At 48.2% G+C, this 16,978-nt stretch overlaps 1 protein-coding gene across 1 annotated transcript in view; it reads right to left on the bottom strand.

The window, feature by feature from the left end:
* The window catches only part of LOC121289320 (cytochrome P450 4B1-like), a 47,900-nt gene extending 44,521 nt beyond the window's left edge, over positions 1–3,379 (bottom strand). The window contains exon 1 of the mRNA XM_041208651.1: positions 2,860–3,379. Within this exon, the coding sequence (XP_041064585.1) occupies positions 2,860–3,033 (174 nt within the window). The 5' untranslated portion in view covers positions 3,034–3,379. The remainder of the gene's footprint in view (positions 1–2,859) is intronic.
* Positions 3,380–16,978: the final 13,599 nt, after the last annotated feature.

Raw genomic sequence — 16,978 nt, 5'->3', positions numbered from 1 at the left:
AGGCTGAATGTCCACTCCTGGCCTCCACCCCCTTCTTGCCCTCCCTTCCTTCTCAGAAGAGGTGTCTCCAGTGGAGAGTTCAACTCCCATTCTCTGGCTAAGGGAAGGCTTCCTGAAACCTGCTGGCCCAAAAAGGATTCCTCACTGCAGAGTGCTGACCTGAAGGTTGTGAGTCCAGTCCAAGCAGCTGATATGCATTTTGAAGTATTGCAGATCATACAGGCAAGTGTCAGTAACTTTGAAACAACAATATTTGACAGAGCACACACGTGACCCCACTGATCCCTCTTATCCCGCCCGTGGATGAGGTTTATAGAAATGTCTCCAACCCGCCTGCGCATTGCGCCGACTTGAAGATTACACAGGCGCCGAAAAATCACCATCAATTGGCGCCTCAAGGGCCTTAAGTGGCCCGTTAATTAATGGTGGGTGTGCATTGGATATCGTCGCGCGCCAGCCCAACGAAATATCGCGATGGCGCACGGTGACATTGGTCACCACGTTTCATTTTACATGTCAGCATGTGGGTCCTGCCCCCGCACGCCAACGGGAAAATTCTGCCCTATGTCACAATTACAGCTAAACAATCTTTTGGCCCTGCAAAATAATTTTAGGCAGGATTTTCTCTCATCAGGCGGGTGTACAGCCAACCTGAACGAACGTAAAATGACATGTGATGATGTTGGGGGAGTGTCCCAATGTCATTCATGCTGGCCAGCCAGCGTGAAATTGTGGTCAGGGCCAGATCGCAGGTGGCAGTCTGTTTCACGCTTGTCCCTACCAAGCCCGGCTGACAACCGGAAAATCCTGGCCTTTGTGGAATACCAAATTTCTCCATTCTGTGATAAAAAAATCCATAGAACTTTCAAATAATAAAAAATAAATTAAATTTATTTTGCTGGTTTACTTCTACCTCAATCACTTTTGTATGTCCCAATTTTTTTTTGTTTTCTGTAAAATTCCAAAAGGTTAGTGATAAAGTCTGCTTGTTACAGCTTGGTTTGCTCTCTGTGAGAATTATTCAATGTGATTGGCTGCTTAGCCTGCTCGATGCAAGATGCCAGAACAAAATTAACATTGGGTAAGGTGAAATCCACATCATACAGATTACTAGATCTTTATGGGCAGCCTTCTTTGAGGTCAGTGATGAGTTCCTTCGCCACTGACTACAAAATCTGAGCCAACACTATTAAAAATAATAGTACTTTTGATTGTACTTATTCTGCTTAATATGTTAAATGAGTAAAATCTAACATCCTTGAATTATTGAATCTTTATTTAAAAAACACAGTTGAAGTGTTGAGCAGGACAAAAGCCATTATCAAAGGCACACCTTTAGAGCTTGTTTTTTGGTTTGGCAAGTGCTGCATTTTTGAAGATCAGTGTGAGACAAAATTCTCTTGAGTGCTGGCATTGCCATTTAAAGTTTGGGTGGGTAGATAAATGCAGTTTAGGAATAAATAAAAGAAAAGGTATAAAAAATATTCATGGACAGCTCAGCAAAGATGGGGGAGGGTGAGAAAGAGTATTGACAGAACATGAGAGATCATATAAAGAAAGTGTGTAAGAGAGGCAGAGATCTCAGAGATGGAGAAACAATGGGTGGAATCTTATGAGACCCATGATGGCAGGTTTGGAGGCTTCATTGGGGTTTACGGGGGGGCGGTGGGACTGGAAGGTTCGATTTTGGGCCACACTCCTCCCTGTGGTGATGATCTTCTGGAGGTGGAAACAGCTACCCATCCGACAAGAAAAGCTGCACACATGGCCTAAACAAATCCACTGGAGGGTTTCCCCTCTGCTCCAAGGGGTCTACCAGCTTTGGCCCTCAATCTTTAATTTTGTAGCAAGCCTCTGAGAATGCCTCCATGTTAAGGTACTCCTGTGCCCTCCCCTATTGCCTGAGCATGGCCACTGTCCCTGGTGGGGCTGCCAGCCTTCCAAAGCTGCAGGTCCTCTGATTGGGCCTGCAGCCTCAGGAACTAAGAGGCCGCTTCCGGAATATCTCACAGGCAGATGGGATATGGAAGAATATTTTCAAAATTGATAAGATTCCATCCAATTCCTGCAAGAATAAGGTGAGACAGCTCAGTGGAGAGGGAGCCTAGAGAACAACCCAACTCTGAGTTCATATAACAAGGTAAATTGTAAAGCATGCTATATAATTTAATAAATAGTAAAAACATTCTCATAGCACCACATCACCATGTGCATCATATAATGACGTATTTTTGAAATGACTATTGTTATATAGGCAAACATAGCAACTATTCAGCAACCACAGTTTCTAATAAACAGAAATGAGTTGAATAACCAGCTGATCTGCTATCTTGGTAACATTGGTTGAGGGGAGAAAGATGACCAGCAGCTGAAGAACTCAATGCTCTTCTTCAAATATTGCCATCGATCTTTACCCTTAAAGATCGGAACAGAAAATTTGTGGAGGGCTTCTCTCCACAATTTTATTAAATGTATTCCCAGTGATCAAGGATCCCCAATGAAAGAAAGAATTCATAAAATTGAGTAATATGATTCATCTTAAAGATGAGATGTCTGGCAATACAGTACTGCTTCAGGACTGCATTAGAGCACCAACCTTAAAAGCTGAAACTCAAAATCTTATTAACCAGAGGTGAGAGTGTTACTAACTGAACTGAGCTGCACAGCAATATATGATGGTAGTAAAGAGAAAAGTTAAGTATTTTTCTCTTATATATGACTTAACTATGTTTTGAAGCAATAGTAAAAATCAATAAATTAACAAAATCACTATGCTTAAAATATTGGCTATTGTTGAGAAAGAGAGTTCTCAAAGAACAAGGCAACATCATTTGACTTATTGATTGATTTCATACATACCTCAAGTGCATGCCCGTATAGCCAATGTGCCACGGGTCCAGGGAAAGGTTTCATTGCTGCGATCAACTTCCATCTCTTGCGAAACAGGTTCAATATTTTGATGAGAATAAATGTTGAACAAATAAGAACCAATAGCTGAAACAGCTGAATTAGGTCTATAGTATGTGAAAACATTTTCTGCAGTTGTATGAATTTTGTGCAAAGACAGTCTTCAAAGAAGTGTCAAAACACTTGCAGATCTGGTGTCCCAAATGAGGAGAATTCACTTTGAATCTGCCTTTTAAGAGCCACACCTCCAACATAAAACAAATTCTGATAGCCAATCCACAGCATGTGCTCCAATTCTTAAACCTAGCTTTTTTTTAACTATGGTTTCACAAGTCAACAATTCACCTGTAATCTGGATACCTTTTCATAATTGATTTTATATTATAACTGTAAATATTGTGAAATCTGCAACTGATACTAGAGCTTACTATTGTAGAGCACAGCCCTCACATATATCACAAGATAATAGTGGTTATCCTGCAGTTGGGTCACCTAAGGAAAATAAATTGTAAAAGGCAATGAAACCATGAAGCCTTCCATAAAAAAAATCTCACTGCAACTTTCCACAGTAAATTTACACAAACTGTCCAAATATTATATAAAAGGAGGCTGCACCATAACTTTACATGTTGGATATTGTTCACAATATAATCTAAAGGTGTTGCCCTGATTAAAAATGATGTAACTGACATTACTCCTGACACACCTAGGTCAAGCACAGGACAGGCTGAATGCTGAATAACGTTCTCTTGACTCAGACATAACAACTTACTCTAATTTTAAACTCAGAGGGCAACTCTCCTACAGCAGTGATTTTTTTCCCCCCTGTTTCACAAACTGTGGAGAAACTACAACTTCACAATTACATGACATTAGACAAAACAACTATTAGTGAGATTCAGTTTAAAATAAGAGGTTAACCTTAGATGAATTGTTCAGGAACAATGGATACTACTGATTTTATTCACTCAGAAAAATTTAAAAGAAAAATCAGCTGAACATTTCCTTTTTGAGGATATTACAGACAAACTATGTTCTGGAAGAGGTCATGAAATATTTTTAGATTTTCATGAAACTTTTGTAAAGTCATCTATAAAAGATTCCTATAACAACTATCCGTTCAGCTGCCTCTGCTGCCTCCACTCCCTAGCCCACTGGGCCAAACTTCCCCTAAGCTTGCACCGCTCCCAGCCCTGAACATGCATGTTTTTTTCTACTTTCTAATTTCTCTAGGGATTTCCTTATCTCCCCTTATGCCATCTCCTAGCTCATCTTGTCCATGAAGCTCCCTCTAAACTATGTCATCCAATTGCTCTTCCTGAACTCCTTGTTAGCTGATATAGTTAACAGTTCTCTTTGCTCAGGTACTGTATGCCTCCCCTTCACATAGACCAGATTCACCCCCATCCTAAAAGAAACAACTCTCCTCTCAACCTGTGCAAACGGAATGGCACCTGAGATAAAAACAAAAAACAAAAAACTGCAGATGCTGGAAATCCAAAACAAAAACAGAATTACCTGGAAAAACTCAGCAGGTCTGGCAGCATCGACGGAGAAGAAAAGAGTTGACGTTTCGAGTCCTCATGACCCTTCGACAGAACTAGGCGAATCCCAGGAAGGGGTGAAATATAAGCTGGTTTAATGTGGTGGGGGGGTGGGGTTGGGTGGGGGGAGAGGAGTGGAGGGGGGTGGTGTGGTTGTAGGCAAAAGCAGTGATAGAAGCAGATCATCAAAAGATGTCACAGACAGCAGAACAAAAGAACACATAGGTGTCGAAGTTGGTGATATTATCTAAACGACTGAGCTAATTAAGAATGGATGGTAGGGCACTCAAGGTTTGGCTCTAGTGGGGGTGGGGGGAGCATAAAAGATTTAAAAATATTTTAAAATAATGGAAATAGGAAATTATATAATTTATTGGAAAAAAACAAAAGGAAGGGGGAAGAAACAGAAAGGGGGTGGGGATGGAGGGGGGAGGTCAAGACCTAAAGTTGTTGAATTCAATATTCAGTCCGGAAGGCTGTAAAGTGCCTAGTCGGAAGATGAGGTGTTGTTCTTCCAGTTTGCGTTGGGCTTCACTGGAACAATGCAGCAAGCCAAGGACAGACATGTGGGCAAGAGAGCAGGGTGAAGTGTTAAAATGGCAAGAGACAGGGAGGTTTGGGTCATCCTTGTGGACAGACCACAGGTGTTCTGCAAAGCGGTTGCCCAGTTTACGTTTGGTTTCTCCAATGTAGAGGAGACCGCATTGGGAGCAACGAATGCAGTAGACTAAGTTGGGGGAAATGCAAGTGAAATGTTGCTTCACTTGAAAGGAGTGTTTGGGCCCTTGGACGGTGAGGAGAGTGGAAGTGAAGGGTGTTACATCTTTTGCGTGGGCATGGGGTGGTGCCATATGTGGGGGTTGGGGAGTAGGGGGTGATGGAGGAGTGGACCAGGGTGTCCCGGAGGGAACGATGCCTACGGAATGCCGACAGTGGGGGTGAAGGGAAGATGTGTTTGGTAGTGGCATCATGCTGGAGTTGGCGGAAATGGCGGAGGATGATCCTTTGAATGCGGAGGCTGGTGGGGTGATAAGTGAGGACAAGGGGGACCCTATCATGTTTCTGGGAGGGAGGAGAAAGCGTGAGGGCGGATGCGCAGGAGATGGGCCGGACACGTTTGAGGGCCCTGTCAACTATCGTGGGTGGAAAACCTCGGTTAAGGAAGAAGGAGGACATGTCAGAGGAACTGTTTTTGAAGGTAGCATCATCGGAACAGATGTGACGGAGGCGAAGGAACTGAGAGAATGGGATGGAGTCCTTACAGGAAGCGGGGTGTGAGGAGCTGTAGTCAAGGGAGCAGGGGAGTCGGTAGGCTTGTAATGGATATTGTTGGCAGTCTATTACCAGAAATTGAGACAGTGAGGTCAAGGAAGGGAAGGGAAGTGTCAGAGATGGACCATGTGAAAATGATGGAGGGGTGGAGATTGGAAGAAAAATTAATAAATTTTTCCAAGTCCTGACAAGAGCACGAAGCAGCACCGAAGTAATCATCGATGTACCAGAGAAAGAGTTGTGGAAGGGGTCCGGAGTAGGACTGGAACAAGGAATGTTCCACATACCCCATAAAGAGACAGGCATAGCTGGGGCCCATGCGGGTACCCATAGCCACACCTTTTATTTGGAGGAAGTGAGAGGAGTTGAAGGAGAAATTGTTCAGTGTGAGAACAAGTTCAGCCAGACGGAGGAGAGTAGTGGTGGATGGGGATTGTTTGGGCCTCTGTTTGAGGAAGAAGCTAAGGGCCCTCAGACCATCCTGGTGGGGGATGGAGGTGTAGAGGGATTGGACGTCCATGGTGAAGAGGAAGCAGTTGGGGCCAGGGAACTGGAAATTGTTGATGTGACTTAAGGTGTCAGAGGAATCACGGATGTAGGTGGGGATGGACTGGACAAGGGGAGAGAGAAGGGAGTCAAGATAACGAGAAATGAGTTCTGTGGGGCAGGAGCAAGCTGACACGATCGGTCTACCGGGAGAGTTCTGTTTGTGGATTTTGGGTAGGAGGTAGAAGTGGGCCGTTCGAGGTTGGGCGACTATCAGGTTGGAAGCTGTAGGAGGAAGATCCCCAGAGGAGATGAGGTCAGTGACAGTCCTGGAAACAATGGCTTGATGTTCAGTGGTGGGGTCATGGTCCAGGGAGAGGTAGGAGGAAGTGTCTGTGAGTTGACGCTCAGCCTCCGCGAGGTAGAGGTCAGTGCGCCAGACAACAACAGCACCACCCTTGTCAGCGGGTTTGACATTCGCTTCCGTGATTCCTCTGACACCTTACGTCACATCAACAATTTCCAGTTCCCTGGCCCCAACCGCTTCCTCTTCACCATGGACGTCCAATCCCTCTACACTTCCATCCCCCACCAGGATGGTCTGAGGGCCCTTAGCTTCTTCCTCGAACAGAGGCCTGAACAATCCCCATCCACCACTACTCTCATCCGTCTGGCTGAACTTGTTCTCACACTGAACAATTTCTCCTTCAACTCCTCTCACTTCCTCCAAATAAAAGGTGTGGCTATGGGTACCCGCATGGGCCCCAGCTATGCCTGTCTCTTTATGGGGTATGTGGAACATTCCTTGTTCCAGTCCTACTCTGGCCCCCTTCCACAACTCTTTCTCCGGTACATCGATGATTACTTCGGTGCTGCTTTGTGCTCTCGTCAGGACTTGGAAAAATTTATTAATTTTTCTTCCAATCTCCACCCCTCCATCATTTTCACATGGTCCATCTCTGACACTTCCCTTCCTTGACCTCGCTGTCTCAATCTCTGGTGATAGACTGTCCACCAATATCCATTACAAACCTACCGACTCCCACAGCTATCTTGACTACAGCTCCTCACACCCCGCTTCCTGTAAGGACTCCATCCCATTCTCTCAGTTCCTTCGCCTCCGTCACATCTGTTCCAATGATGCTACCTTCAAAAACAGTTCCTCTGACATGTCCTCTTTCTTCCTTAACCGAGGTTTTCCACCCACGGTCGTTGACAGGGCCCTCAACTGTGTCTGGCCCATCTCCCGCGCATCCGCCCTCACGCCTTCTCCTTCCTCCCAGAAACATGATAGGGTCCCCCTTGTCCTCACTTATCACCCCACCAGCCTCCGCATTCAAAGCATCATCCTCCGCCATTTCCGCCAACTCCAGCATGATGCCACTACCAAACACATCTTCCCTTCACCCCCACTGTTGGCATTCTGTAGGGATCGTTCCCTCCGGGACAGCCGTGTCCACTCCTCCTTCACCCCCTGCTCCCCAACCCCCACCTATGGCACCACCCCATGCCCACACAAAGGATGTAACACCTGCCCCTTCACTTCCACTCTCCTCACCGTCCAAGGGCCCAAACACTCCTTTCAAGTGAAGCAACATTTCACTTGCATTTCCCCCAACTTAGTCTACTGCATTCGTTGCTCCCAATGCGGTCTCCTCTACATTGGAGAGACCAAACGTAAACTGGGCAACCGCTTTGCAGAACACCTGTGGTCTGTCCGCAAGGATGACCCAAACCTCCCTGTCTCTTGCCATTTTAACACTTCACCCTGCTCTCTTGCCCACATGTCTGTCCTTGGCTTGCTGCATTGTTCCAGTGAAGCCCAACGCAAACTGGAAGAACAACACCTCATCTTCCGACTAGGCACTTTACAGCCTTCCGGACTGAATATTGAATTCAACAACTTTAGGTCTTGACCTCCCCCCTCCATCCCCACCCCCTTTCTGTTTCTTCCCCCTTCCTTTTGTTTTTTTCCAATAAATTATATAGATTTCCTATTTCCATTATTTTAAAATATTTTTAAATCTTTTATGCTCCCCCCACCCCCACTAGAGCCAAACCTTGAGTGCCCTACCATCCATTCTTAATTAGCTCAGTCGTTTAGATAATATCACCAACTTCGACACCTATGTGTTCTTTTGTTCTGCTGTCTGTGACATCTTTTGATGATCTGCTTCTATCACTGCTTTTGCCTACAACCACACCACCCCCCTCCACTCCTCTCCCCCCACCCAACCCCACCCCCCCACCACATTAAACCAGCTTATATTTCACCCCTTCCTGGGATTCGCCTAGTTCTGTCGAAGGGTCATGAGGACTCGAAACGTCAACTCTTTTCTTCTCCGTCGATGCTGCCAGACCTGCTGAGTTTTTCCAGGTAATTCTGTTTTTGTTTTGAATGAAACCTGAGGTGTTTACCTTTTTGTGTGCCTACCTAATTTCTTGAGGAGGTCATGACTGGTGGCCCACCGTGCTGCCATCACTATGCACCTGGCTACTTTTATACTAAATATCCCGCTTGGCACCAGTTATATCCTTCACCAACTGGCCTTCTGGATTAAAACAAGGGAATGGTGTTTGTGGCGGGAACTGAAGGCAATAGTGAAGTAGATCTAGATGTTGTTGGTGTACATATGGAACCTAATGTTTGTCTTCAGATGATATTGCTGAGATATAGCATGTAATTAAGAAATAGGAGAGGGCCAACTTTGGAATCCTTGAGGGATTCCAAAGGCAACGGTGCCGGAATATTTAGAGAAGCCATTGAAGGTGATTATCAATAGATAAGAATGGAACCAGGCAAGGGCAGTTCCACTCAGCTAGACGAAGGAGAAAAGCTTTGGAAGAGGATGGTATGGTCAGCTGTGTCAAAAGCTGCAGACTGGTTGAGAAGAATAAGGAAAGATAGTTTACCATAATTAAATAAGATGTCACTTGTGATTTTGATAAAGTTCATTTTAGTGCGGTGGCAGAATGGAACCCTGATCAGGGGGTTCAGCTATGAAATTGCAGGAAAAATAGGCACAGTTTGGCTAATGATAACATATTCAAGGGTTTTGGAAAGAAAAGGGCAGTTGAAGATGGGGCTGGAGTTTGCAGCACTAGAGGGGCCAACAGTTTTTTTTCAGGATGGGAATGAATCACAATTGACATCTTGTGATTATGGTGTGTTTTTGGTTGGGGGGTTGCATAGGAAATAGGGCGAGTGCCCACCCACCCCTGAGCTCACCCCCATAAAATGGGGGTTGAGCAGGTGCTGAAATTGGCAGCCCACAAGCGGTGACATAGTGATATTGTCACTGGACTGGTAATCCAGGGACCCAGGGTAATGCTTTGGAGACAGGGGTTAGAATTCCACTATGGCAGGAGGTGAATCTGAATTCAATAAATATCTGGAATTAAAAGTCTAATGATATTGATTGTTCTTAAAAACCCATCCAGGTTCACTAATGCCCTTTAGAGTCCTCACCTAGCCTGGCCTACATGTGTCCTCACGATCCACAGCAATGTGGTTGACTCTTAAAAAAAATGCCCTCTGAGCAAGGGCACTTAGGGATGCTGGCCTAGCCAGTGCCCACATTCCATGAACAAATTTTTAAAAATTACATAAGTAATCAAGGGTCAATTAGGCTTGTTATCAACATTTTGTGTGGGCAGCCGTGAGGGAAATAAAAATAAATTATTCAAAGGGCGGGATTCTAATTTCTTGGGTTGCCCTTGGCTGATTGGGGCATGGCCTGCCTTAAGATAGACCCCCCCCCCCCTTTTCTTCCTACTCATCTGCAGCATTAAACCCACTGCCCCTTCCTAACCTGCTCAAACCCTCCAGGACCAAGACCCCAGACTTATCTGCTTCTGAGGATCCTTCAATTGCTCCTTCTTCTTGTTGCCCGTGTTCACTAATGTGCTCTTGGCACTGCTGGGACTGATGGAGCTGCCGGTCTATCCAATTGGCTGGCAGCTCCCGAGGTCAGGACTTCCTCTCCAGTAAGGGTTGGAAGTTCTACTTGGTTCTTGTTTATCCTGCCTGCAGCACACCATGGCAGCGGGGCAGGCTGGCACAGAGCAGGTCGGCTCCACTTCCTGTGGGGGGAAACAAGCCATCTGCAACCTAGTAATATTCAACCCAAGGTTCCAGTGCCTGGAGTGATCAGGTGGTGCCCTGCAATACACTCCTCCAAAAGTCTCGCTCATTGTGGTGTTCTGCTGTGCTCTCCATAACATGGTTCTCCAGAGAGGTGTGGACTTGGAGAGGGTGATGTGCTAGATCAACACAGTGCATCAGAGGAAGAGAAGGGCCAGGGGTTTGGAGAGGAGGAGAAAGAAAGTGCAGAACATAGAGATGCCTTGTCTGTACAAGGAGGTGGCTGGGCCAGACCTCGAGTATTTTGTCAGGGTGCCATCATTGTCAGGGATGATCTGATCCAGGTAATTTTCAACTGAGTACTTTTAACCTAAGAGGACAGCATGGTCTGGAACTTGCTTTGAGCTGCCTGTGAGAGCACCTCCATTGAAAACACAGACTCTTACTGCCAATGAAGGATGCACATCTGTCCAGAGGTTTCACTGACCACCACCAATTCCCCCACCCACTCTGCTCCCCTGCTCTACTTCATTCCTCTTTTTTTGTCCCACCATTAATAAAAGGAAGTTCACAAGTCTGGCTTCATGTGTCAACATTTACAGGGCGTTGATAAAGACAGAAAGTGAACATTTACACATGAGGCAAAACTCCATAAACCACTCAGTGCTCTGCACAATACAGTGGCCTCTTCTCGGTTCTATGTGATGCTCACCTTGTGGTCTCAGATGAGGAGGAGGCAGCCTGCTTGCTTGTCTCTGTTTGAGGTTGAGATGTCCATGGTGACCGTCCTCACTGGGGAGTTGACAATGGAAAGACCTCCAGAGGCTGGTGCACCACTCAGTGCAGGAGCAGCCTCTGTCACTGGACCCTGCTGCACAGATGGTCCCTCAGCCAGAGCGGCCAAGGAAGCCAATGATAATGATGGTACTCAGTGAGGGGTGGCACCTGCATCCTTCTTGGTGACTGCCTTAGTCCTTTGCATGGTGCTGGTTGGAGGGGAACACCAGTTGGGCCGCAAATGACATCCCCTCCAAATGTCTCTGTTCCACGAGCGCCACTGACTCGTCCATGCCAGATATTGTGGCAGATGTTCTGTAAACATCGGTGCAAAATTCCTTGGCAATATCGAAGCTCACCAAAGCAGCTGAGTCTTAGACATGCTGTTGTTGGGCTGGAGTGCAATGCACCCACTTAATCTATGCATTCCAGTTTCTATTCACCCTCCTCATCAGGGATGCCCAGCTTGCCTTTTCCGACGTGATTGTCCATCTCCAGTGCTCCCTTTTCCATGATGCTGACAACGTGAAGGATGGGGTCACCTCCCAAAGTCCCCTTTCATGATTCTTGTGGGGCTGTTCTCCTGCAAGGCCAAGAGAGAGAGAAATAAGGTACAGCTGGTCTCTATGGCAATTTCAATGTCTCACTACATGTATCACCACTTGGTAGGTCTTTAACAATGCTATGGCTCTGACCTCAGGAGCCAGTAGGTACCCTGGGCACACATTTCTCCTCACCATACTCTGTCTGCTCACAATCACCACCATATTCACCCAGGCCTGCAACCTCCAGAAAGAGGACCTTCCTCCGCCCATTATTTCCTCCAGGAGCACCTCTTGTAAAGTGACTGCCTTGGGTACCAGACTTCCACTCCTTGAGTAATATAGCACTTGATGCACTAAAACAGCAGTCACAGGAAAGGCTGCCGTGGTCTGTTTAAATTGGGCCTGCGATTGTTCAGTCCTGCCTGCATTCGCCCTCCTATTACTTTGCAGCAGCTAATTAGCCACCTAATTCATCCTCTAATCAATTTGCAGGTTGCCTCCTTGAAAATTGAAGCCTGTGTCCACTTACCTCTGGGGGTTGAACTGATCTGGAAATGATCCTAATTTCCATTTTCAATCACAGAAGAAAAATCAGGCCCTGTGATTCACCCATCATTCTTGTCCTTGCTGACCTACATTGATTCTGGCCTGGCAATACCTACATTTTAAAGTTCTTGGGTGGAATCATCCCAGATTTGCACTAAGTGAAAAATAATGTTTTATCCACTGGCTGTAATGGTGGCTTCTCACTGCGCACTATCCCAATCCCGCTGCATTAATTATGCATTCCCAGGAAACACACCATTTTGATGGCAGGTTGGATGTTCTCATTCATCCACTATACCATCACTTTGCTGCTTCATCACGCTGCGTGCCATATTTAAAGTGCAGCCATGCGCACACCTCTCAGTGCTTCCAGCCGACAATTGCTGCACAGAAGACATGACCCCAAAAGGCAAAAAGACTGCAGCCTCCAGGTTTAATGACATGTCCCTCGAGTGCCTTTTGGATGTAGTGGAGGCCCGCCTGGCTGTTCTCTACCCAGCTCTGGCCGCAGGAGGGGCAGCAACATCACCAATCTGGTTTGGGAGGTGTTGGCAGTGGTGGTCAGTGCCAATGCCCTGCAAAAGAGGACAGCTACCCAATGCCGCAAGAGGATGAATGATCTCCACAGTTCTGCCAGGGTAAGACACTGTTCTCATTACTCTCAGCTCACACATCACAAACCCATTACACATCCACAGGCCCCGCACTCACTGCCAGTTCAAGGGACATCATCATTCACCCTCGCACACACACATCTTCACTGTCTTCATCCCGTCCATGGGACCACTCACCACCCACACATGCCAGGCATACTTATCATCTGGCCTGGCAGGAATCCTGCTTACATTCTCTATTCATACAGGATAACCTGGCACACAGCAAGAGGGTGAGGTTATGGAATGGTGGAGAACTTCCTGAAATCAAGGTCCTCATGGACTTTGAAAATAGAGCCATACAGCTGGCTGGTGACGATCTGGAACGGTCCTGTGCTGACGGTGAGGTCGGCGCTGCTTTAGCAAGTGAGGGTTCAGCAGTGCAACATCCATCAGACAACCATGCTGTGAGTGATGTGTCCTGTTTCACAGGCCACTGCCATGCACTAATTATCTCCCTTTGCTTTTGCAGGCAAATCTGGGAAACAGCCGACGGAGTCCATTATCCAGAGCCTCCAAGCAAGCCCCAAAGAAACCTCTTAAGAGAAATCTGAAGGCACCTTCTTGAAGACCCGTCACAGTGCTCACCCACACCCTCTACCAGCGCAGAGACACAAACCTCTACTCTACTTTAGAGTAGCCTCAGGATCACAGTCTGGTGAGCATATTGCACTTTCTGATCCACAGCAGGTGGCGGGTGGCAGGGACTTCCCAGGTGTCTGACACTCAGAGGACTGCTGAAGGCCAGAAATCCACTGAGTCCGAGTCACATGATGAGCCTCTGGACCTCATGTCCTCTTTTGCAGGGCGTTGGCACTGACCACTGCTACCACCATCTCCCAAACCAGGTTGGTGATGTTGCTGCCCCTCCTGTGGCCAGAGCTGGGTAGAGGACATCATGGCAGGCCTTTACTGCGTCCAAAAGTTGCTCGAGGGATGTGTCATTAAACCTGGGGGCTGCAGTCCTTTTGCCTTTTAGGCCATGTCTTCTTTGCTGCAGTCCTGGGCTGGAAGCCCTGAGAAGTGTGCGCACTGCTGCACATTAAATATGAACCTCATGTCTCAGTTGCTGGGGCTGCAAAGGCAAGCTCAGGAACATCAGGAAGGGCTGTCCACCGCACTCCTCAGATTGCAAGGCATGATGGAGGAGTCCATCCATCTTCAGGGTGAGGTGATAGTGCCGGCATGCCAATTCACCGAGGTCAACATTGGTAGGATGATGGCTGACAAGGAGACCTTGGTGCAGGACATTGCTTCTGCACTGCTGTGCACGGGCTGACGCCATAGTTGGCGTCCAGCAGTGTGTACGCCAGAGGAGTGCAGGACGGCTCGATCTCACTCCGGCTGCCCCTTCTCCTGAAGGAGTCAGCCAGGGGCCCTTAGGCACCCATATGGGGGAGGATCAGCAGATGCACACCCCGGGGCCATCCATCCAGGTGACTCCGGGAGTGTCTGGCCCATCCGAATCCTCTCTTCCAGCAGCTCCAGCTCCATAGGCCAAGGAGGATGCCCCTGCCACACAGGAGGACTCCGAAAGCAGGCCGGGGCCCTCCAGGTCTCAGCCCTCCCAGAAGACACCCGCCAAGGTCTTCACAGAAAGGGCGTGACAGTCAGCAGGCTGCCTCCACCTCCACTGTGGTTGTCCGGGTGGCACCAAGACTAGTGGCAGGGTTAGAACAGTTACTGCAACTCTTTTTGTTACAAAACAAATAAACTAAATTAACAAATCAAGGGACAACGTAAAAGACAGCCCCTTAAAGGGAAACTGCAAAAACAAAAGACAAAATGCAAAGGAAACTTACCAACATTAAATCAAAATGTGATTAAAGGGTTTGATAAAACACCCCAGTTCCCACGGTGCCCACCGGGCATGGAAGGCCTCGACGGTGCTGGCAGACACCACGAGCTCCCTCTCCAGGGACACCCGGCCGCGAACGTAGCCACGGAAGAGGGGCAGACAGTCGGGCCGGACAACCCCTTTGATCGTATGCTGCCTGGACCTGTTAATGGCCAACCTGGCCAGGCCCAGGACCAGGTTCATGAGGAAATCCTCCTCCTTCCCTGCCCCCCTCCACACCAGGTGCCCGTAGATCAGGAGTGCGGGCTGAAGTGCAAGCAAAACAACAGTAAAAGATTTTTCAAGAAACTAAAAAGCAGGTGCAGCCTACAACAACCAACATACATGTGGTCCACGGACTCCACAAGGCTGCAAAAGATGCAGGCATCTTGGGAGTCCGTGAACCGACACATCCTACTTTTGTATGGGATTGCTGCATGCAACACCCTCCACTCCAGGCCCCCAATGGAAAAGGGGAGGACACCTCCATTGAAGGCCACCCACCGGGGACCTCCACTGCTGGATGGCAAGGGTGTGTCCGAGCGGCGGGTGAGGATAAGGAAGTGAAGGGTCTGCAGCAGCAGCCCATACAGGAAACCCCTCCATGCCATACTAAAGGGCACAAAGACATTTCCGCAAGGCGATTCAAGTTGTGGGGCTCTGGCTCCCAAGGGTGGGTTCAGGGCTTGAGGCCAATGCGGAATTCTATCCGAACAGGGGTGCACTCAGATGGAAGACCTGCGCCACCTCGAGTCCCAGTATGAAGTGATGGCCCTAGCATGACTGTCCTAAGGTCTTGGATGGCATTGGCCATGAGCCAGATGTCCATCGATATGCGATGTACCAACTTCTGGGGAATCATCCAGCTCTCTCCTCTGCCTCCCAGCATGTCCCTGATCCTGGTTACCCCGGTAGCTACAGCCCTCTTCTCTGCCAGCCACTGAAAAGGACGGAGGGGCAAATTCCTGAGCAGTGGCTCTCTGACGATAGCCGCCACTCCTGATGGCAGAGAGCTGCTTCACAAGGCGACCATGTTCCAGACTTTGATCAGGCCCTGGTAAAAGATGGGCAATGCCTGCAAGGAGTCACGAAGGCCCCTCAGATCTACAAACAGGAGCTGCACATCATAATTCAGGCCGTGTACCTGGCGGAAGAAATATGCCACTAGGGCACACCATCTCAGAGAGGGCTTGAAGTAAAGGTATCACTGCAGGGCCTGAAGGCGGAATGTCACCACCTGGGTGTGTAGGCAAACCAGCGCCTGATCACCCTCCCTAAGCTGGAGACTCAGAACCTCAGCAGCGAACCAGCGCAGCCTTTTGTCCCAGAAGAATTCGACGAGCATTCTCTGGATTTTTGTGACAAAATCTGGGGGACGGGTCAAAGTGACCAGCCGGTACTACAACATGGCAGCAATCAGCTGGTTTATGACCAGAATTCAACCCCGGTAAGACAGCACTCGGAGCAGTCCTCTCCAGCGCCGTAGGCGAGCGGTGACTTTGGCCTCCAGCTCCTGCCAGTTCGCCGGCCAGGATTCCTCAGCAGGGCAGAGGTGGACCCCCAGGTAGAGGAGGCTGTTCCAGGTGAAAGTCTTGAGTTCCTTGGGTAGGGGCTCCGTCTGCAACTGACCGACCAGGAGCCCAGAATGCTTGCCCCGGTTGTTCCTGGCAGAGGATGTGGCGAGTAGACCTCTTGGTACTTGCGCATCCTCCGCAGGTCAGCCACGTCCGCGAACATGAGGAGCACGTCATCGGCGTAAGCCGAGAGTACCACCTCGATGCCTGGCCCATACAGAACCAATCCCAACAACCTCCTCTGCAAGAGACACAGGAAAGGTTCCATGCAGCTGGAATATAATTGGCCAGATAGGGGCAGCCCTGACGCTCTGCTCTCCCAAAGCGAAGGGGCACCATCAGGTACCCGTTAACCTTAACTAGACACTCTGCGGCAGCGTACAGAAGTCGGATCCAGGTGACGAAATGTGTCTTGAGCCCAAATGCTCGCAGAGTCCCAAATAAATATTCGTAATCCACCCTGTTGAACGCCTGCTCTTGGTCAAGAGACAGGAAGGTGGACGACAGACCAGTCCCCTGGGAGAAGTGGATGATGTCCTGGACCATTTGGATATTATCAAAAATAGTGCGGCCCGGGACTGTGTGGGATTGGTCAGGGTGGATCATGTGGTCCAGCACGGTGCCAGGGCGAGAAGACAATGCCCTGGCTTTTAGTGTCCCTTGGGCAACCGCAAAACCAGAGCAGCTTGTAAAAATCCAGAGCAGTATGTTGGAAAAAGCAACAATAACAGCAGCAGCAGGGTGTACCTCTCC

Source organism: Carcharodon carcharias, chromosome 16, assembly GCF_017639515.1.
Source record: "Carcharodon carcharias isolate sCarCar2 chromosome 16, sCarCar2.pri, whole genome shotgun sequence".
NCBI classification, from domain to species: domain Eukaryota; kingdom Metazoa; phylum Chordata; class Chondrichthyes; order Lamniformes; family Lamnidae; genus Carcharodon; species Carcharodon carcharias.
Note: the sequence above shows the minus strand (reverse complement) of the source record. Positions and strands in the feature narration are given on the sequence as shown.